General features: G+C 43.9%; 1 protein-coding gene and 1 pseudogene across 1 annotated transcript in view; one reads left to right on the forward strand and one right to left on the reverse strand.

The window, feature by feature from the left end:
- The window catches only part of BMPR1A (bone morphogenetic protein receptor type 1A), a 98,378-nt gene that overhangs the window by 64,259 nt on the left and 9,956 nt on the right, over window positions 1-24,163 (forward strand). The window contains exons 3-4 of the mRNA XM_063433595.1: window positions 1,731-1,924; window positions 23,440-23,602. Coding sequence (XP_063289665.1) covers window positions 1,861-1,924; window positions 23,440-23,602 — 227 coding nt within the window. The 5' untranslated portion in view covers window positions 1,731-1,860. The remainder of the gene's footprint in view (window positions 1-1,730; window positions 1,925-23,439; window positions 23,603-24,163) is intronic.
- Window positions 6,041-9,062, reverse strand: LOC134575514 (doublesex- and mab-3-related transcription factor 1A-like; annotated as a pseudogene).

Below are 24,163 nucleotides of genomic sequence, written 5' to 3' on the forward strand. Positions count from 1 at the left end.
AAATGTAATTTTAAACAAGAACACAGTATCTTATTCCCGCACACGTCTCCATGCAGATGCTGAATGCCAGTGCTGCACACTGTGCAATTCTTTCCCAGGAAGCACCTTTAGTTGCCGTCTGCGTAACTGCTACTCGAGGTATCCCTAGGCTGTAATATAAGCACGGCCATTTCTCTGAAAAGGGACAGGCTATAGACACCAGAACAAATACATTAAGCTGTTGTCGGTCACCTTTTGAGCTAGGATTGTACTTTGTGTCATTTCTAGAGACTTGCATTGAGTTTGGGATCAAATAGTTTCCGGGAAGCTTTACTGCCACGCAGGTGCCAAGTACACTCTAGGAGCACTGGACTTTTCTGCAGCACATGATCTTCTCTTGGTCTCTGTAGTGTTTTTAATATGGTTCTCCCCTGTGGCTATCCTGTCTCTCTTCTCTTGTGCCGATGAACCCTCTTTGTTTCCTAATTACCAAGAAGTCACAGATGTGTGAAAATTAGGCCACAGGTCGAAGGCCGCATGCCCCATACCCACCCAAATTGGAAATGACAGGCGTCTCTGTGTTAAACTCCTCCAGAGCCCCAATTAAAATGAAAAGTTCTTGGGGTTTGATGAACGGACAGATTGAGTTATTTATGGTGGAACCGTAATTGAGGCACATCCTTGTACAAATAGACATTTTTCCATTCAAGAATAGCGCCAGGCTGACAGGGTCGCGCGGGTCAACCTCACCGAAACAAGAGGCCAAAGAAAGCCAAAACCAGCCTTCCATTCATCTTAACACAGATCCCCTTTGTCTACATTAACTGTTGAGGTGTGCAGGTTCACCCAGCAAGTCTAATTATGCTTTCTGCATTAATCAGTGTAAAAAATAATAATTAGTCCACCAAGCCTTAATTTTGCTCTGAAATTGGTACCAAGCTAGAGTATACACATTGATTTTTTTTTTTCTGTATAGTAATGTTTGTATATATATTTTATGTTTTTAAGAATATGGTTTCATTTTTCATTGTGTTAAAGTTTGGTTCCTGATTCTTAAAGGGATACTATGGTGTTTGGAATACAAAGCTGTATTCCTGGCACTAGAGTTCCCTCTACCCCCGCCCCCGATAAAGGGTTAAAAACTATTTACTTATCGTTTCCCAGTGCCGATGTCCCTCGGCGCTGGGTTGACGTTCCGTCCCCTACTTCGTCACACGACGAGCGGGGTCTAATGCGCATGTGTGGCAAATGCCACACGTGCATTAGAAATTCCCATAGAAAAGCATTGAATCAATGCTTTCCTAAGGGGAAAAAAATCTGTCGATGGAGGTCCTCATCCAGAGCGTGAGGACATCCAGTGTCCGATAACGGACCAGAGGTCAGTTTTCAATTCAGGAACCACCCCCAGCCACTGAGGGCAGACTTAGTGCTGCAATGTAATGGATCTGCAGTGTTTAACATTGCAGCACTATGTGCAAAAAGGACACAGCAGTAGCACTATAGCTCATTGAAGTGGCCTGGGTGCCCACAGTGTCCCTTTTAAGCTGCTGTGGAAAACAGGACCCATGACCCAAAACCAGTTGGATGGCGATGCGTTCGGAGAAATGTATTGAACAGTAGCTGGAGAACTCAAAGTTAGACATTACTGTTGGTAATTTGTTCATGTTGATTTTAAGTGACACTCTAAAGCGAAAAGTTTTTTGGTAATAAATTAAATTTTAAATGTGTATTTTTTTTTTTTTCTGTTTTAGACATCAAGGATCTGAATCCAAAGAAACGGAGGACTTTGCATTTGTTGCGTCCCCACGCAGTTCCTTTTCCAGCTATTCTGTAGTCTGGTCAAGTCATTTAAACCTAGTGAGGAAACAATTTTTTTGAAGAATGGAGGATCAATTTGGAATCTTAATATTGGGGACCTTCCTCCTCCTTTCAGTCAGTGTTCAAGGTAGGTAAAAACATAAGATGCTTTAAACCCGGACTTAGAGCTCTAGGTTCTCACAATATAAAGATGCCCAATGTATAACCATTACCCTGATTGATTCTACTAAAGATGCAGACCGCATAGTCTCATAACATAATCCGAGCAAAATTGGCCTTACCATAGTGACAAAAAGCAGCACTAAAAATAAATGCGCAAAGAAAGATTGTTTCATGCACTACATTGCGTCCGTTCAAAAAAGCAAGCAGAGTTTAGGATTTCTGAGCCCATTTGCTGTCTAGAATTAAATGCGGAATTGCATTATATGCTTTGTTTTCTGTTACTCCAACTGGATTGACCAGCTGATTTACTGAATGGTACCTGGAGGCTGACAATCAGCCCACTGTTGCCTAGCACTAACTTTCTCATTAGCACCAGACATCGGCCAATTAAATGCTTTAGAACTGTGCAATATTATTATTGCCATTTATATAGCGCCAGCAGATTCCGTAGCGCTTTACAAAATATTCCGTAGCGCTTTACATACATGACTATATGAAGATCTATTTTTTGTGTTGTATACAGAATAGTTTTCCATTTTCTTACTAATTGGATATTCTCATCTTGTTGTTTTTGCAATACTACATTTGGATTAAAGGGGCACTCCAGACACCATAACAACTTTATCTAAATTAAGTTGTTATGGTGCCCGGAGACCCTTAAGGGGTAAACGGTTTTCTAACCATTTAACCCCAAAGTGAGCCTCCAGCTGCGATCTCAACTTCCCCAGGCAGCATCAGACTTCTGAAATCTCAGTTTCAGGAAGCGCATAGTGCAGGGGTGCCGCTGATTGGCTGAGAGCAGTCAGCTGATGCTCTCAGACAATCTGTAAATCCCCATTCACAAAACTGGATTAGAAAAAAAAAAAAACCTTAAATTTTCAAGCCAGTTTTGTGAATAGGGAGTCACTGATTGGCTGAGAGCTTCATCAGACCGTTGTCCGCAAATCAGCTCCTCCCCTTCCCGGTGGCACTCAGTGCTTCCCTAAACAGAGCTTTCAGAGGCTGGATGCCGCCTTGGTGGAAATTGAGATCGGCGCTGGAGGATCACTTTAGGGTTAAACCGTTCCAGAATAGTAAGAGAGCACCTGGGGGCCTCTTGGCACTATAACAACTTCATTTACATTTAAGTTGTTACGGTGCCTAAACTTTGTATGTGTGTAACAAGATTTTGACAAGATATTTCTGTGATTGCATGATTACAGTGAACTCTGCAGCCTGGATATAGATTGGCATGGAAGAAACAAAGACATAATTTCATGTACACAATGTGCCAATAGAATTGCTAGAAAATCAGCATAAAGATATGGTCCTTCCCTTCCATGGTGCTTGTCCATCACAGCAACTACAGTGCGTGCACTATAGTGATTTTATTTCTTTATTTAACACTGCTTATATGAGCGTATTGAATGCTTCACTGAATTATTACTGTCAGTATCCCTGCCACCCAATAAGGTAAATATACACACAGGTAACTATAGCCATCAGTAATATTTCCAAGGTGCAGTTGCAACAACAACACAGCAACAAATGTTATTTTCTCTGCTGGCTAGTTTATTTTCTTGGCCTGTTTAACAAGAAATGTGGATAAAAGGAAGAGCACAGCTAACATTTGTAAGATTACAATACAATCAAAGGCAACGTCAAGGTGGTACAAAGGTTGCTCATTAAAACAGCCAACATATTATGTGTCGCACAGATGTAAATAGTGGCAGTCTTCCCCAACTTCAAAAATGAAACCTGCAACATAGGGCCAGCCCTTAAACTCTCACCGTAACTTGTTCCCTGTGTTACAACACACTTCAATAGGAAGTGTTGTTTCAAAGATAAAGAATATCGCACTTTCACCAGATGCAAAACCCAAATTAAGTAAAAAATTTAATAGAAAGCAGGTCCAGGCACTCAAGGTCTCTTCAATAAGGCAGGTTTATTGTAAACTGAATGAGCAACGTTTCGGCCTACACAGAGGTCAAGGTTGACAAAGCACTGTGTAGGCCGAAACGTTGCTCATTCAGTTTTCAATAAACCTGCCTTTTTAAAGAGACCTTGAGTGCCTGGACCTACTTTCTACTAATATCTACTAACTTTGGGTTTTCTCTCATTTATGTTTGAAATTTAGCTGGGGCAGGTAAGATATCTAATATTGCAAGGTGTAAGCTAGTAAACATTTTACTTTGATTTATGGAAACTATAATCTGGGCTGTCATATGGTAACTTTGACAAACCCACTTGTCATTGAAACTTAGTTATTACATGCAACCATTAATCTTAAATCAGTGTATTTACTTATTATTTTGATATTTTGCATTCAAGTCAGCAAAAACTTTGATTACGAACCTATGACTACTTGTCACTACACAAAAGAAGAAAATACAGCTACATGTATAATGTACATGTATCTGGGCTCTTAACTTCAAACCAATTATTTGTTAGAACGGTCAGAGCCATGATGGTGCATCTAGTACCAAATTGAATGTTTAAAGGGACACTATAGTCACCAGAACAACTACAGCTTAATGTAGTTGTCCTGGTGTCTATAGCATGTCCCTGTAGGTTTTCAGTAAAAAGACAGTGTTTACATTACTGCCTAGGAACACCTCCAGTGACTGTCACTCAGACAGCTACTAGAGGTGCTTCATAGGTCAGCAGCACTGGTGCTGAAGGTTCCTCACAGAGATGCATTGAGTCAATGCATATCTATGAGGAGATTCTTACTGGTGCAGTGCAGGGTTTTGCCATGCATGTGCAATAGCCTGGATTGGCCAAGATCAACAGCTTTGATGATCTCAGCCAAGTTGGCGGAGCCATCCGCGGCGAGACACGCACATGGTACATTTTATACCTATAATGTGGCAAGGGGGGGCCGGCCACCTAAAATTAATTTTTAACACTATAGTGTCCGTAATACACATTTGTATTCATGACACTAGTGTTCCTTTAACTTGATCAAGAACATTATTGCGATGGGCATTCCACACCTCAACTATCAGGAGAATCCACCAACATACACATTTAGGACAAAATATCAAGAGTTGGGAAGAAATCCAACTTGACTGAACTTGGTGATTTACATGTAACCGTTAATCTTAAATCAGTGTATTTAAATTTTACTTATTTTGCATCCAGGTCAGCAATAACTTTGATTACAAACCCATGGCTACTTATTACTATATGTTTCACACAAGAAAACCAAATCCTGTTAGATGTATAATATACACATATCTGGGCTTTAAACTACAAACCATTATTTGTTAAAATTGGTAGAACCATGTGATGACACTAATGGTGCATCTAGAACCGAATTGAACATTATTGCAACGGTAGGCATTCCAAACCTCAACTATTAGGGCAATCCACCAAAGTGAGAATAAAAAGCAAACTTCAAATCCAAGGTAACAATAGCCAAAATGGTAAACTTCTCCAAACCACATCTGCCCCCAGTTCGGCTACTTCTGTCTCGAACCCGAAATCCCCATGAACTCTCACCCTGGGGGACAACCCAATATGTTTCATGAAATGAACACAACGAAGGGACCTATTTACCAAACCGCAAGCCGTGGCAAACGGACAACCAACATACATTTAGGGCATAATACACACGTTGGGAAGAACTCCAACATTCTCTTTTGGCACACATTTTGTGAGCTGGTTGTCGCTTCAACCACAACTGCTGAGTGACGCACCCGCATTTGACCTGGCAGTGGCCAAGAGGTGGATCCCAAATATATCTCACAATCCTCTGCCATGATCCAGAGCAATGTAGGCAAGACAACTGAAGATGGAACTATTAGAAAGTTCTGAATTACTGAACTATTGAACCTGAAATCATTTTCAGTTCAACCTGAATGATTAGCAAAGAAAATCAACATAAATCCACAAGGAGGTTTAAGCATAGTGTATTAAAGTAGTTGTGAGTGCAGTGGTGCCATGGCTGTTTACTCCTTAGCAGTATTGTGGTAGTAGTGGTGTTGATGATAGACATGCATGAACCTAACTGCTCACAGAGGTGGTATCACTTGTCATCCTCGATAACTGTGGTGGTGAACTGGCTTGCCTCTATGTTCGCCTCACACTCTGCTACACCTCAGGTGCTCTAATTGTTAGTGGGGGAATTCAGAGAAACCAAGCCACAATCTTTGCTGCTGGGAGGAGAAAACACGCTTGCCACGGCCTCGTGATATGATGGGGTTGCTTCATAAGTGAAGAGAGGTGGGACACAAGCAGGAGTGGCAACACTTTGTCTAGGGTACGAGGGATAATACAAGTGCATCCTATACTGTGAGCTTACACTGTGTCCTGGCAAAAATTTTCACCTACATTCATAACTACTATGAAAGGGACGAATGATACAGGTTGCAGTTGTGGTCTTGAAGATGTCATACTTATGTTTGGACAGGCATCCTGCCACTGGTTTACTGGCTGACTTGGGACGTGGGTTCTTGGAATACTTCTAAATGCGCTTGCCACTGGTGGGTTTGACATGGATGTGGTTGGCGTGGCTGGGCTCGACATCGGTGCGCTTGACATTGCTGGGTTCGACATTGGTGCGCTTGACATTGCTGGGTTCGACATTGGTGCGCTTGACATTGCTGGGTTCGACATTGGTGCGCTTGACATTGCTGGGTTCGACATTGGTGCGCTTGACATTGCTGGGTTCGACATTGGTGCGCTTGACATTGCTGGGTTCGACATTGGTGCGCTTGACATTGCTGGGTTCGACATCGGTGCGCTTGACATTGCTGGGTTTGACATTGGTGCGCTTGACATTGCTGGGTTTGACATTGGTGCCCATGGCATTGCTGGTTTAGCCATTGGTGCGCTTGGCATTGCTGGGTTAGCCACTGGTGCGCTTGGCATTGCTGGGTTAGCCACTGGTGCGCTTGGCATTGCTGGGTTAGCCACTGGTGCGCTTGGCATTGCTGGGTTAGCCACTGGTGCGCTTGGCATTGCTGGGTTAGCCACTGGTGCGCTTGGCATTGCTGGGTTAGCCACTGGTGCGCTTGGCATTGCTGGGTTAGCCACTGGTGCGCTTGGCATTGCTGGGTTAGCCACTGGTGCGCTTGGCATTGCTGGGTTAGCCACTGGTGCGCTTGGCATTGCTGGGTTAGCCACTGGTGCGCTTGGCATTGCTGGGTTAGCCACTGGTGCGCTTGGCATTGCTGGGTTAGCCACTGGTGCGCTTGGCATTGCTGGGTTAGCCACTGGTGCGCTTGGCATTGCTGGGTTAGCCACTGGTGCGCTTGGCATTGCTGGGTTAGCCACTGGTGCGCTTGGCATTGCTGGGTTAGCCACTGGTGCGCTTGGCATTGCTGGGTTAGCCACTGGTGCGCTTGGCATTGCTGGGTTAGCCACTGGTGCGCTTGGCATTGCTGGGTTAGCCACTGGTGCGCTTGGCATTGCTGGGTTAGCCACTGGTGCGCTTGGCATTGCTGGGTTAGCCACTGGTGCGCTTGGCATTGCTGGGTTAGCCACTGGTGCGCTTGGCATTGCTGGGTTAGCCACTGGTGCGCTTGGCATTGCTGGGTTAGCCACTGGTGCGCTTGGCATTGCTGGGTTAGCCACTGGTGCGCTTGGCATTGCTGGGTTAGCCACTGGTGCGCTTGGCATTGCTGGGTTAGCCACTGGTGCGCTTGGCATTGCTGGGTTAGCCACTGGTGCGCTTGGCATTGCTGGGTTAGCCACTGGTGCGCTTGGCATTGCTGGGTTAGCCACTGGTGCGCTTGGCATTGCTGGGTTAGCCACTGGTGCGCTTGGCATTGCTGGGTTAGCCACTGGTGCGCTTGGCATTGCTGGGTTAGCCACTGGTGCGCTTGGCATTGCTGGGTTAGCCACTGGTGCGCTTGGCATTGCTGGGTTAGCCACTGGTGCGCTTGGCATTGCTGGGTTAGCCACTGGTGCGCTTGGCATTGCTGGGTTAGCCACTGGTGCGCTTGGCATTGCTGGGCTAGCCACTGGTGCGCTTGGCATTGCTGGGCTAGCCACTGGTGCGCTTGGCATTGCTGGGTTAGCCACTGGTGCGCTTGGCATTGCTGGGTTTGCCATTGGTGGTGCGCTTGGCATGATTGGGTTTGCCATTGGTGGTGCGCTTGACATGATTGGGTTTGCCATTGGTGGTGCGCTTGACATGATTGGGTTTGCCATTGGTGGTGCGCTTGACATGATTGCGTTTGCCATTGGTGGTGCGCTTGACATTGTTGCTCTTGGCATTGCTGGTTTAGCCATTGATGCGCTTGACATTGCTGGGTTAGCCATTGGTGCACTTGGCATTGTTGGGTTAGCCATTGGTGCGCTTGGCATTGCTGGGTTAGCCATTGATGCGCTTGGCATTGCTGGGTTAGCCATTGATGCGCTTGACATTGCTGGGTTAGCCATTGATGCGCTTGACATTGCTGGGTTAGCCATTGGTGCGCTTGGCATTGCTGGGTTAGCCATTGATGCGCTTGACATTGCTGGGTTAGCCATTGGTGCGCTTGGCATTGCTGGGTTAGTCATTGGTGCGCTTGACATTGTTGCGTTTGCCATTTGTGCGTATGTCATTAAAGGGTTTTCCATTGGTGCTCTTGCCATTGGTGGCCCATTTATTACACCTTTGTTACTGCCACTTGGTCCAGCATTCAGAGCCATTTGGTAAGGAGAATAATTGTGTGAGTTGTAGTATGGGAAGTGTGGTGGGTGGTAGAAATTGTTATAAAAAGCTGTACTTACAGCCAGTTCAGGGGCGCTGTCCATGTGTCCTCTGATGGTGACAGACAGATCCCGAACCGTCACCACTCTCCCTGAGTCACTGGGTGCGGACCCTTGGGTGGAGCTGCCTCCAGTGCTGGCCGCCGGACAGCGAATCCCCATCTTCACTTCCAGGGCCTTCTGTCTGCGCCATGCCATCCTGGCAGCCATGGCCCTCTGCCTCCTGACCACCTGCCGGCACCCCATGCACACACACACCACCTCCAGGCACAGAAGTTCTTGTGGTCTTTGAGCGGCGAGGCACAGCCATGCGCCCAGCACCGTCCGCACTCGGGCAGCTTGGCTCCTCTCTTTTTCCCCCTGGCACGGAGCTGCGCAGAGCCGCCGGCACTGCTGGAGGACTGATCGCTGTTATTGTCCATCGCGATCCCCGAGACACGGAGTCTGCCACCGGCCGCAGCGTGCGCAGCGCTTCCTCACCTAGGGCAGGATCTCACCGCGCATGCGCCAGGCTGGGCTCCGCCCGCGAGGTACGCACTCTGCCCTGTGACCCGGCTTCCTGCAAGGAGCGCACCCTGCACGGTGACGTCATCCACCTTAATGGTAAACAGTGACCCAGGTCCAGAATGTCAGCAATCCCATGGGATTCTAAAATAATGCAGGGCATCAAGAGCTGCAGGCAGATCCAAGCGGAGTGCTGTGAACACGGGTGGATTATGATATCCTGAGAGGTGACAATGACTTCCAGAATGTTATGTCACATCCTACAATAGGTGACAATGCCTGCCATAATGTGATGTCATATCCTGAGAGGTGACAATGCCTGCCATAATGTGATGTCATATCCTGAGAGGTGACAATGCCTGCCAGAATGTGAGGTCATATCCTGAGAGGTGACAATGTCTGTCAGAATGTGATGTCACATCCTAAAATAGGTGACCATGCCTGCCATAATGTGATGTCATATCCTGAAATAGGTGACCATGCCTGACAGAATGTGATGTCATGTCGTGTGCTGTGATGCAAATAAAGATCATAACAATAATCTGTTGTTTAATCAGTTTAGTAACTGATCTATTAATATATAACGGAGCTTAAAGTGGCTCTTGACACAGTCAGTGCGGTGGCCTGTGGGTGAAGGGTAAGGTGACTTTTACTGAAACTGTCCATTGTGGCTACCCCCCATCTTCATCTGTTGGGTTCTCTTCATCTGCCTGGAGCCCATGTCAGTCCTGTACTTTTACGCATGCGCAAGAGTACAGGACTGAGGTCTGCCAATCTCACCGCAGCCTCCATAGACAATGCCTTTTTTCCCCGATAGCCGTCTCTGGTGATGTTTGAGGAAATTACAATTATTGTCAAGCCTAAGAAATATACCAAGACAGACTAGTTCCTACTTTGCCTTCTGTTATCTTTTGGCTGTGTTTGAGTCTAAGTGAAATTCCAACACAGCTAATGAGAGCATTTTATAAATATTTTATTTTTATACCAGTTTGATCGCCTGCATGGAAGGTGGGAAGTTCGCTGGACCTTGTGAGTTGATGGATGTTTTTTTACTCTGAGGTTTGAATTGGCATTCCAGCTGTTACATTGTGCAGCTCAATAATCTTACCAGATAAAGCACTGGGACTTATGTTCCAATAAGAGAGATTTGTTTTAGCTTGTTCTTTAAAGCAGCTCTGTGCTAGTGATGTCCGGTTGGGGCGACAAGCTGTCTATCCTGGAACGTGCTCTGTCCCTCCCTTGGTGGAGCGTCAAGTGATTAGATATTATATTGCAACATAGACAGCATCTCACCAAATCCACATTTGGCACTGGATCTCTGATCATTTTCCATATTACTCCTGCCCTGGTGTTCTAACAGTGTATTCATTTCCTTGTATTGTATATTTAGTTTGAGTATTTTAGACTTTTATTAGATACCAAGCTTGGAAGTTAAAATATTGCTAGATTTATTCTTGAGAAACCATGATTTGCAACCTTACAACGAACGTCTGCTTCCTCCAATGGAGACTCTAACTCTGAGCTTGAACGTTGTGTTAATTGTGTGAAACCTTTGAACGGAAGTTTTTCAGTAGAAATAGTTCGCATAACTTCCTTTTTGGTAAACTGTATAGTTTCCTTTATGACCATACTAGATTTGTAAACTTTCCTTTCTTGGTGTATTGCTCAAGTTGTATGTGTCAGTGGGTTAAAACATGATTTATGCATCGTATGTCCCAGCCAAGAATGCATTATGTGGCTTTTTCATAATGGGCAAAGTTGGTCCATGTTTCTCTACCTTTGAAGAATTTATATTTTTGAAGGTCTGTAATATTGCTTACAGTTGTGTTGTTGAGAGTGGTAGGTTAAAGGTATTCACTGTGGTCTACTGCAAACTTTGACCCGCCAAATGCCGTGTGTTTCACAATGTTTCTCTATTTTGATGAATCTCATAAGTCGATTCACAGGCCTCCTTTTATTTACAATTCTACCTCCTTATGCCACAGTTACTTTGATTGGCTCTCCAGGGCTGTAAAAATATGCTTTAGTTTAGATCAGTGGTAGTCAACCTTTTTCTAACTACCGCCCACTAATGCATCTTTTTGGTTGAAAAATTTTCCTTACCGCCCACCAGTTTTCGCGCAAGTGCGGAATGTTTTTCGAAAGGAGCGTGTACGTTCATTTATCTTTTTATTTCCAATTAATGCATGTTTATAATGTTTTTAACTTTATAAAGTTTAATGAGAAAACAATAAAGTAAATTGAAATTACCTTTACTAGTGATTAATGAGATCCTTGAGGTTGATGCTGCAAGACTAAATATTTGATATCTGGTTCGATTTTCGTAAGGAACAAACAAAGGTCTCCTCTTTCGGTGATATTCAGACGACTTCTCTGTTTCCGCATAATAGGATTTCTCATCTGTGCGTCATCTCCCCTCTTATCCCTCCTCAATTCCCCTCCCCACCTTTTTCCCCCCCTTTTTTAACCTTCCTTATAGCAATGCCCAGAAGGAAGGCTGAGCTAGGTATCCCAGTATAACAGATTGGCACACAGGGCCGCCATCAGGGCATGACAACCGTGACAATTGTCACGGGCCTGGCGGCCCTGGGGGCCCCACGTGTATCAGCGGAACTGCCGCCGGTGCATCTGCACCGGGGCCCACACGCTTATGGGGCCCATCAGGTGGCCCAAGCATTTAGGGCCACCAAATGGGCCCTATTATCTTCAGGGGCCCGGTCAGCGCGACCGGGCCCCTTTAAAAAAATAAATAAAATGCAGCCGGAAGCAAGTGCTGCTGGGAGGAAGTGACGTCCGGTCACTTCCTCCCAGTTTACTCCGCGCGGGAAGGAGGAGAGAAAGGCCGCGAGGAGAGGCAGCCGACTCGCATCATCCCCAGCCTCCCTCCTGCGACGGTAAGGGGAGAGGAGGGTGGCTGAAAATGAGGTGTATGTGTGTATGCCAGTGTGTGTATGCCAGTGTGTGTGTATGCCAGTGTGTGTGTATGCCAGTGTGTGTGTATGCCAGTGTGTGTGTATGCCAGTGTATGTGTATGCCAGTGTGTGTGTATGTGTATGCCAGTGTATGTGTATGCCAGTGTATGTGTATGCCAGTGTATGTGTGTGTGTATGTGTGTGTGTATGTATGCCAGTGTATGTGTGTGTATGTATGCCAGTGTATGTGTATATGCCAGTGTATGTGTATGTCAGTGTATGCGTATGCACTGTGTGTATGCATGTGTGTATGCATGTGTGTATGTCTGTTTCAGTATTTGTATCTGTTAGTGTGTGTGTGTGTGTATTCCTGTGGACAGGATTTGGAGGCGGGCTTGAAGGGGGGCCCAGACCTTGAGCTGTGTTAGGGGCCCCAAAATTTCTGATGGCGGCCCTGCTGGCATACATACATACATACATACATACATACATACATACATACATACATACATACATACATACATACATACATACATACATACATACATACATACATACATACATACATACAGACAGACAGACAGACAGACAGACAGACAGACAGACAGACAGACAGACAGACAGACAGACAGACAGACAGACAGACAGACAGACAGACAGACAGACAGACAGGCATACATACATACATACAGACAGGCACACACACATACAGACAGGCACACACACATACAGACAGGCACACACACATACAGACAGGCACACACACATACAGACAGGCACACACACATACAGACAGGCACACACACATACAGACAGGCGCACACACACATACAGACAGACACAAGACACACATACATACACACATATATACAGACAGACACACGACACATACACAGACACACACACAAGACATACATACAAAAACAAGACACACACACAGACACACACACAAGACATACATACAAAAACAAGACACATATATACAGACACACACAAGACACATACAAAGACACATACACACACAAGACATACATACAAAAACAAGACACACACACAAGACATACATACAAAAACAAGACACACACACAAGACATACATACAAAAACAAGACACACACACAAGACATACATACAAAAACAAGACACACACACAAGACATACAGACACACACAAGACACATATATACAGACACACACAAGACACATACACACACAAGACATACATACAAAAACAAGACACACATACAGACACACACACAAGACATACATACAAAGACACATACACAAACACACATTATATTTAAGTCACCCTCCTGTTTCCTACCTTTAAGGTGCAGGAGGGTGACTTTCCCTGGGGTCCAGTGGTGGCTCAGGTGGATGGGAGTCAGAGTTCCCACTCTGACTCCCTCCTCTTCCTTCCTCCCGCGCGGGCTCTCAGTATGCTGGGAGGAGTGACCGGGGAATCACTTCCTCCCAGCAGAGATGATGTCATCACAGGGGGCCGGTCGCGCTGTTAAAGCGCCCAGCGCTGACCGGGCCCCCTCACAATCCACATCCATCGGGTGGCCCTGACAGCATGGGCCACCCGATGGACCCCTCTATATGCGGCCCCGGCGGATTGCCGCCCGGGCCGGGGCCGCAAGTGGTGATGGCGGTACCCGATCGCAGGGGTACCGCCGGCTCACACCCGCCCGCCCGCTCACCCAATCCATAAAAAAATGTGAAAATCCCTACCGCCCACCTGGAATCCCGAAACGCCCACTAGTGGGCGGTAGGGACCAGGTTGACGACCCATGGTTTAGATCATTACTTATAACGCAACAAAAAATTCTGCAGAATAGTATAATAGGTGGACTAACAAACAAGTAGTTGCAACAAGACAAGTTGGATGTACCGAAACAGAAAGTTTTGAAAGCCCAATTGAAACCAGCTTATGTACCAAGTTAGACAATGACTTCCAACCATGAGGTTCTCCAGAAGTCGCCATTGAAATCTGTAAGAACTCTCTCCTTTCTGGTATTTCTGTAAGCTTACAACACCCAAGTGCTAATTCATTTAACCTGACAAATAAGAGCTAAAGATATTTAACTAGAAACCTGTGAGCATTTCTTTTTGTGTCAAGAAGATTAACGAAGTGAAGGATAGTTTAAAAAGACACTATAGTCACAGGAACTGCAGCTTAATGTAATAGTTCTTGTGTCTACTCCCTGTCCAAGCTGGCTTTTTTTACATAAACACTGTCTTTTTAGAGAGGTTACATTGCTGCCTAGTAACACCTCTAGTGGCTGTCACTCAGATGACCACGAGAGGTGCTTCCTGGATGCAGCACTGACATTAAGCATCTCCACGCTTTCCTTGGAGATGCATTGATTCAATTAATCTTTATGAGATGTTGATTGGTCAGCTCTGTGCTTTGCCGCACAAATGAGCAAAAGCCTCCCAATGCTTTCCTATGGAAAGTATTGGATTGGCTGAGATGGTCAATTCTGATGATCTTAGCCAAGGAGACGGACCATGGGCGGATCTGCATGGCACTTGGGGGAAAAAAAGGAAAGTTTTAACCCTATTTAAGAGGGTTAAGGGGGGCACCTAAAATGTGTTTAACACTATAGGGACAGGAATACACATTTTGTATTCCTGACGCTATAGTGTTCTTTTAATATTTTTTTTTATTTATTTTTTTTTATAATTCTTTATTTTGTCAGTGTTGAAGTTTGTTTGTTTTTAAAGTGATAAGGTCATTAAACATACTGAACTTATATCTGCTTGACACCAACTTACATAAAGATGAATACAGTTATTTTGTAATCTTAACTTTGTTGCACCCCCCAGGTTCATTCCTTAATTCCCACTGAAAGTTAAAACATTGATCCAAACATCTCAACAGTAACATCTCATAACCTCTTATTCATTCAAATTCCCCCAATCTCCCAACTCTAATAAGATGACGATCTAGACCCATAGTTTGTCTAAACAGCTGGTAAATTCCTCCGACCCTTGTAATGTTTTTAGGGATGTCTTCTGGTTTTCCTGGCTACATTATTTGCCAGTGCTCTGTTTTCAATGGCAGTGGGCGAAGGGGGTCCCAGCGAGTCTCATGTCAAGCTTATACTAAGAAAATAAAGGTTCCTGCCAATGGCGCCAACTAAATCAAGCCCAAAGGAAAGTTCGCTTTATCACCTTGACTAACATAAATGCCCATTTGTTATAAAAAAAAAAAGTTTATTTTCTTTTGGTCTCTTACTCCACCTGTGACATATTCACCCAAAAACGTATAACACCCCTCCCACCCCCTCGACATGTCTAAAGCGAAAGCGTAAAAATATGCTTCAACGTGCTATTGCCCCAGAGAAGCGTGTTGTGTTTAAGAACGGCGTAGAAATCAGACTGAATGTAGGCATTTGTGTGAATTCACAAGGCCGTAACTCTAACACATGGTTTTGATTAAGTGTATGGAAAAATAGCATACCTATCGTGAACGTTTTAAGTTTAACAAGCCACCCTGGCAACAGATCTGTAGTTTTCCTCCTCCCTTCCCCCCCCCCCCCTTTTTTCTCCTTTCCTTCAGGCAGAAATCTTGACATTTTGGAAGGTAATGCCTGAAAAGTGAGAGCGACGGTCAGTACTGTATATTTTCCATTTTCCTTGTCTCTAGGTAGGGCAAAAGCAAAGTTGTGTTCACAAATATGTTAAAGATTTCCATAGACTGACAGGACGCAAGCGTTGTTATAACATTGTACAGCGCTGCGGTATTCGGTGGCGCTTTACAAATAACAATAATAATAATAATACTACTATAATGTTCAAACAGGGAATGTCTTACTAGGTGGGAGGTGGGAAGGATCTTGAATTTTCACCTCTTGCTGTGATGGGATACCTGGCCCTGGTGAATAATGTCCTTTTGGTTCGGATGACCCAGTCTTTCAGCAGACGGTTCTGAATACCCGGTCGTGTTCCTGAAGGCCGAGTGTAACATTGATTATTCACAAGATGCTGCAGAATATCCTGGCACGGTAATAAAAATTACTCCCGACGTGTCGGATTCTGCTATATTGACTCTCAAATTGGAGAGTTTAGAGCAGAAAAGGAAATTGCATTTAGTTCTTTGTAACCTAGCTGTTTTTACCGAAAGGTTTCACTCTGTTGTCCGTTCACAACAATTTGTTGGACTAAATCCCATTGTATTCCGGTGTGCCTGTTTGTTTTGGTTTTATCTCTGTAGGTAAGATTCTCGCTGACTGCATTTCTTACACTTCGAGCGGACTTTTGATGTTTCATATCCAATGGCGTGCATGCATGAGGAAGTTGGCTAACGGGTCTATGACCTCAAAAGCTTGCACTCTAAATCTGCTTACCATAACTTTTCCCCCTTCCTTTTGCCTGTAAACTGATGTCATGTGTACAAGTAAGAAAACAAAATTCTTGCATGCTACTAAAAACCCATTCACTTTCACATTCTTACAGTCTAAAGATCTTCATGTATACTTGTATGTAGGAGAAGTTGAGACAGATTGTTCGAGGTAGAGAATCTCTTTCTTACTGTGCAGGTTGTTAAACTGTTACCGGCTAACTAGCTCTGCTGTAAATACCAAGCCGAGAAATCCCTATTAAGATCATTCCTGTGTGCAGCATTCTAAGAATGTGTACATTCCATCGGTTTCCGTGGCGATAGCACTGCTTTTAAAACCTTCTCCCCAGAATGATTTGTTCTGCATAACTTCATCTCTCCCAAACGCCAAGAGTTTTATGAAATCATATTACGATCTCTTTCCATTCTAATGCTAGAATTCTGGACAAGTGACTTTCTACACCGCTAAACGGGCAAGCGCTTTGACAGCCATCTGGAGATGTGGAATTAGCAGCCAGGTCAAAGTAGCTGAAGGCAATTGGCTTTTGCCCTCTTGTGGGTTTCTGGGATGTTGAGATACTGAGTAATGAACGGGGGATTGGGGAACAGCCGGTTGGAAGGAGAAATGTCGGAGAAAAGGCTGATTCAGTTCTCTGTGCCAGACCTCAGACTCCTTTGTGACTGCTAAGGCAATAAAAAGAAAATAAACAAGGGGGGGGAAAAAAAGAGAGAAAACATGTGGAGACAAGTCGTAAGCTGTGTGTAACAGAATTTCTTGCCACGTGCTTGTTCTCAACTCCTTCTCCTTTTAACTTAAACGCCAGAATTCTTTTTTCATCTTTCTTCACCTTTTAGGATGGCATTTCCTTTTTGTTCTGCGTGGTAGTCACACCAGCGCACATGGCTGTGAAAAGATGTCTCCCAAAAAAACACACACTAAATAAAATCTCCTTCCTTTTATGGGAGGCTGCACGGCCTGGGGGTTTGCACCAAATGCATTAACTTCAAAAGTATTTTTTTTTTTTTTTTTATAACATATATAGTTACATACACCGCCTATACATTGTGTTTAAAAATAATGGTCAGATCCATTTACTGTACATTAAAAGCACATCTGAAATGATTATATATATTTCCTTTCTAGAATATATTTCTCTATCAAATTGGGTTATATTTATACACAATATTAAAAGTTATTTGAGGTTCAAGGCATGGATTACTTTACCTTAAATGGCAGTAAGAATGGTAATGTGCTTAAAGGAACACTAAAGCGTTTGGATTACAAAGTCTGTTTGACATTTAAATGAATAAAATGATTCACTTACCTTTTTCCAGCGCCGAAGCTCTCTTGGCACAGCTTACTACTTTGCCTCCTGTGACATCATGGAGGAGGCATGGCTTGGTCTTAACCTTAAGAGAAACTGCAATGTTTACATTGAAGGTAAAGATGGCCTCTAGTGGTTGTCTGCTAGATAGTCATTAAATTGCTTTCTGGCCTGTGAAACGACGCTGGATGTCCTCATGCTTTACGACGACATAGCCTCTTCTGACATCATAGGAAAGCTTTGAGTCAATGTTTTCCTATGGGCAAGACTTAATGTTCCCTGCGCATGCCCATCAGGTCGCCCCCATTGGCTGACAGTGAAGGAGGAGCCCGGCGCTAGATTCAGGTAAGTGTAAGGGCCATGGGTATGAGAGCGGGGTAGAAGGGCCCTTTACTGTTAGGAATACAAACACTAAAGCATTTCTTTTAAATTTGACACATGATTTATATGATCACTCACATGCTGTGTGCACAGGTTTTACTTGTGATATTATTTAGGTGGTGGAATTTTTATTGTCCAGAACCATAAATACCAAACACTGAAGGTTAACACTTGTGTTTATTCTCTCTCCTGGAAGAAGAGTCTATGGTTTGTCTGGAGGTTATTGATCCGCATTGAAATCGAGCTTTGTCCATATGTTGTCTAGCCGTCAACCAATTATTGTCTCTGGTGACAAGTTACAGTCACTTAGAGCCCTAGAATGATCAAAACTGATTCTAACGTTTGCAATTGTTGCCTTAGCAATCGTTGTTTCTCATAGGACTTTATAGTTCTTTAAGTGGTAAAATAAGTTTAATTTGATTAAAAACAAACCATCCAACAGGTATCTTAAAAACGTGGTGTGTGTGTGTGTTTTCCTTTTTTATTTTCTGTTTTTGTAAGTCTTCACCTTACATATTATTGCTCTCCATGATGTTGATGGTTCAAATACAAAGTCGGTCACCCCTGTTGGAAAGTACTGAGTACTGCACCAGTTATTTATTGTATTATGATGTATTGTGGTAATGTTGGGCTCAATGTAATGCGGGAAGGATTTGGCTCCTTTGATGCAAGCATTTTCCCTAGCCATTCCCCCACTGGCCATCAGTTCCCAGTGACTAAAAAATACAGATATGTCATGATAAGCAGCCTGTGGTCTGGACTGGTATCAGTTAACACCTCTTATGAGTAATTCAGTTCAGTTGTCTGTAGTTTCCTTAACAACTGATACAAATCTTTCTTAGACACTGTGAGATTTATATTTTTCCCCTGAAAGACCCAAAATGCCGTTCAGTGTTTACCTTTAACCTCCGCCAAATGTCCTAAGTGTAAAATATTTGTTGGGTTTCAGTCATAACTGGCACAGTCGAGTCCGTGGAGGCTGCGCAGTATGGTGTGGTGAAGGGAGGACATGGCACCATGTGGGTGGTGGGGAATACCCAGGTTTGTACAGAATTCACAGTAGCCACTCAGAGTTCTATTTCCTGCTTTAATGACGCCCCAATGACACTGCCAGAGGGGAGATTACAACTCTCAGAAGAGGGATTACACTCTATGTGCAGCGTTTCATTGCCACTGCGCATACAGACTACAGGCACCGCGACTGAAGTGGTCATGGTGCTTGCAGTAACCCTTTAGTCACATTCCACACGAGAATACAGATACGTTTACACTAACAGAGAACTCGAAGTACAATACTGACACGCCACACAGCACAGTGAATGTAAAATAGGGGTTTGCCATTCTTTTCTGGGGGCACTTGCAGTACTTTTTGTGGTCATTATTGATGGCTGCAAACATGCGATCTGAGGTGCATCTCCTTCAGCTTACAAAGTCAAGTTTAGGCACTTTTAACGACCTGCCAATCTTTTATCAGGATATCCAGTCCTTTATCTGTGTGTATACTGGATAGTTTCTAAATGTTGCTTTGTTTAAAGGGACACTATAGTCACCAGAACTACAGCTTATTGAATTTATTCTGGTGAGTAGAATCATTCCCTTCAGGCTTTTTGCTGTAAACACGGTCTTTTCAGAGAAAATGCAGTGTTTACATTACAGCCTAGTGATAACTTCACTGGCCACTCCTCAGATAGCTGTAAGAGATCCTTCCTGGGTCATGGCTGCCTAAAATGCAGTAGGCAGGTCTAAAGGAAACAGAGCCAGAGCTAGCAGCTCCATACTTGAATACAAGTAACATTTTACATTTTTTAGGGGGAGGCATGGGGGTACCAGAGGGGATAGATGGTGGTTTTAACCCTATAGGGTCAGGAATACGTTTGTGTTCCTGACCCTAAAGTGCCTTTTTAAAGAGTAAATGAGCTTTTGTGAGACACTTGTTTTAGATGTTCGATTTCTGATACTTATTGGTCTCTGTATGCTGTTACCAGCATTGATCAGAGTTAGTGGAAGAGGAGGAACAATGTTTCTGATGATCTCATGTGCAACATGTGCCCTGGCTGTGCCTTGCTTGTACCTGGGATTTATGATGTCACTTCCTTAATTTTTTACTATTCAATTGAATGGAAATGGAGCATTACATGGGGGGCAAGGTGACACAATTTGTCAACAAAAGATGTTGATTTTCCATCTGCAGCCAGACATGTGAGGGATCAATTTTAAAAGGTTATTCCAAGCACCATGACCACTTCAGCGATTTGCAGTGGTCATAGTGCCTGGTGTCTGTATGTGCAGTATTTCTGTTTGAAAAGAGATTAAACCCTCCGAAATGGCTGTCAATTCTGTTTTGTTGGACAGAATGACGGTTATTGACTGAGCGTGGTCAGCTGACACTCTCAGCCAATGAATGCTGACCCCTGTGGCGCTGGAAGCACATCACTGGACCACCAGGATGCATTGGGGGACACAGGATTACCCCATTACTGGGAAACCGGGCCAGGGTACTCTTGGCATCATAACCATTAAAGCTGGTAAGTTATTGGGTTAGCGTTAAATCGGAGTGTCTGACACAGAAAGTAGAATTCTATTTTTATGGAGTATTTCTGTAGAGACTGAGTACATCCTGCCTGTTAGGTCCCGGTAAGGAATGTCCTATCTCTGGCACGGCTCTCTGGCCTTTGAGCTAGATTCTCTGTTACACTGACGTCCAAATGAAACACGCTTACACAGTGCTGAGGAAATGCTTGCAGACGGAAAAGTAGTATTTAAACTGAATCTGTGCAGTATGTCTGGAAAACCAGTCTGCATTTCATCCCTTCTCTGCCACAGAGGTTTGGATCTCATTTCATCCTTCGCTCTGCTTTGTGTAAAGTCTTTATTGCGCCATTTGCTGTTTCTCCTTGAGAAGAGCTTACAATCTAAAAAGGACGTTGTAACTCTCTATATATTTATAAAATAAACTATTATTTAACTGGGCTAACATTTTCAGAGATCTGTTTTACTTTTAGGCCTCTGCTTTGTTTTATTTTTTCTTTGGCAAGCGCTAAATAAACATCCCCAGACTATCTTGCTGTCCTATAACAAACCTCGGAACAGGCGATTTAAGATTATAGAATTGCAGGGCATACGTTCAGCATTTGGCAGAAGCTCCATTGATCAGAATATGGTGCTTTTTAACTGTCAGTGTAGTTCCAGGTTCTACTCCGAACCTGAATAGAGGTCACCATACACATACTTGGATTCCCAAGGGGATAAATACAGACACACACACACCTTAATTATTTAATTCAGGTGTTAGTCAGAGCAAAGAAAAAGTTACCTGCGCTCTCTCCTTAATCCCTATGTATATTTAGACAAATGGAGGTCATTTAGTTGCTCCAATGGCCATCGGAGAGAATGCCGCCTGCCAACGTCAAGGCAGACCCCCTAGACAGGTCCTACTCTGACCCTTCAGCCTGCTTCCTTGAGCTTCTGGCAAAGACATCTCTAATGAGACAGAAAGGGGTATTTTCTATGTACACCCCTATATACTTATTAACCCTTAATAGGGAACACATGGGATGGGCGGCAGCATTGTAACAAAGCTGTGTGATACAAAAAGTGAATACAAATACAGAAAGATAAGTCCTGCGCTCACTCCCATCACTACTGGGCCGACAGCAAGGACTACAGTACAGTCAGAGCCATTGCCACAGGTATATGAAATCAAGCAGCTAGCCACATATATGATACATCCATTTAGTTAGGTAACTGTATTGACTGTATGTGGGCATTATGCCCTGATATGGGCATGGCCTTCACATACTGCAGGTAGATTGCACACGAACACCCATCAACATATTTTTTTAATAAAGTTTTATTCAGTCTTAGGTCTAGGTAGACTATTTCCCTTGTTACATATTTACGTTGTTGTCTCTGAGAGAATGGAAGATCTGTTCAGCAGTGGCTTATGTTCTAGAAAGAGGGGGCGACACACCTGTAAATAAGGGCACCCACAAAAAGTATGACATAGCCCATCAGGCAGCTTTCTCCATAAACATCCTTAAATGATTGCAATTACTTGGTAATAAGTCCAATTGAGCTAATCCTCCCTGATGTACTGGTAATGGCAGGGTAACTGCTTTTTGCATCTAATCTGACCAGCCATCTTTTAAACTCTAGCTTTGCCTTTGGAAGCAAATCGTTACGCTGGCTTCTTATCTTCAATCACGTTTGGGTGGGAACTGCTTCTATAGATCTGCTGCAGTTTAAACAAAGCGAATGCTGTGTGTGAGCAATGGGTGTAATAGCTGATATCGGATAACCTGCCTTGGGCCTAGCAATCCCATGCCGCAAAATGAGGCTGAAATCCAATGGGAGTTGCCAAGACTGAGAAACTTGTGAATAACTCTGGTTTGGGTAGACACACAATTTAGTGGGCAGTGCAGCAGTCAGTAACTTTACTTCTCAATCAATACAGATTAAGACAAAACGTTGGGTGCCAGTGGCAAAATGGCTTCTTGGCGTATCCTGACCAGAATTAAATGGTGTTTTTTTTTTTTTCTACACTGTTTTACCATTTATTTTAGTATTCTGGGGAGGAACGTGTATAGATGTCCGGTCCCGGTTTGCCAGAGATTAGTGGGACTTCCACTCCTGGACGGCAGCGGTCATGTTAATAAAGAGTAGACAACATGGCTGTTTCCACAGCTCCTCTCCCGCAATATCATTGGGAATGAACGGCGACATTCTCAAATAGTTACCGTTGCTGTGGAGTACAACTCACATTAATTGAAGTCTGACCAGGACATGCATGTCCCTGTGCTGACATACGATTAAAAGGCATCCTAGCCTTTATCCTATTTAAATTTTTTTTAAACTTGTATAATTTAAATGATACAAAATGGAGCTGCATGAACGTTATGTGCATCATGAAAAATGAATGGCAACTCCCTCCTGGAGACACGCATTATCAACTCAATACAGGGTTATTTCTTAAATGGAGATATTAAAGTGAATTTCAAAGGCCAGAGTAGATGATCTGGATGAGTACCTGACTTAGAGAATTTCTCCAGTTCGGCTGTTCTGGCCTTAAATGTTAAATTCACTTTGAACTCTCACTTTAGTAAATAAGTCTTGTGGTTTATTTTGTGTCCAGTACTCCCCGTGGCATTACTTCCTCATAATACACCTATCATTGTGTATTATTTGTCATTTAGCTCAGTGTGCTGCAATAACTGTGTTTGTGTAAGGTTTGGAAAATATGGGCCCGATATCATTTATTGCTGCAATGCTCCCAACCCCACTGTGTTTCCGTGCCTGCCTTCAGTCATCTAACCTGGTGTTTGTTGTTTGCAGGGCAAAGCCTGGACATCATGCCACACAGACCGGCGATGAAGTCGAACTCCGATTCCAGGAAGCAGGAGAATGGAGTGACTCTGGCTCCCGAGGACACCCTCCCATTCCTACACTGTTACTGCTCTGGTTACTGCCCGGAAGACGCCATAAACAATACATGCATGTAAGGGGACTGCTGCAAAACGCGTTTACAGAGCTTGTTTACAATCGTGGCGGTAACACTTTCTTGCACAAGTTATTGTCCTCTTAGAATTGCTGTTGGGTAACAAGTCACCTCACCGTCCATTGGGTATAAATGATCTGATTTTCCATTGCATAGTAACTACGGTACTCTTTGGGTACAGCGGAGCTTAATATGGGGCACTCGGTAGGTTCTCTCCCTTGTCCGTCACAACAAGTTTGCTGATGAGAAATGGTTTCTATGCGTTCCACCTTTCGGGATCAGTATGGAATTGGTAAGCACAGGGACTATCATTATCCCTTTCAGTGCCATCAAAGCGTCACATGCCGTGCTTTGCCATGTGCTGGTTATTTATCTCCCACTGAAAGGCTTAACCCCTTAGTTACCAATGATGATCACTGCCCTTGTAACTACCTTGCCTTACTAAGATCCAATTGGAACATTAAACTTCCCAGTTATTTGGGACATGAGCAATGTGTTAGACTGCTGTTACTGCTTATGCAGGACCCGAACAGTATGGCAGTGACGATAAGTAATTAAGGT

The sequence above is a fragment of the Pelobates fuscus genome, chromosome 10 (genome assembly GCF_036172605.1).
Source record: "Pelobates fuscus isolate aPelFus1 chromosome 10, aPelFus1.pri, whole genome shotgun sequence".
Lineage (NCBI taxonomy): Eukaryota > Metazoa > Chordata > Amphibia > Anura > Pelobatidae > Pelobates > Pelobates fuscus.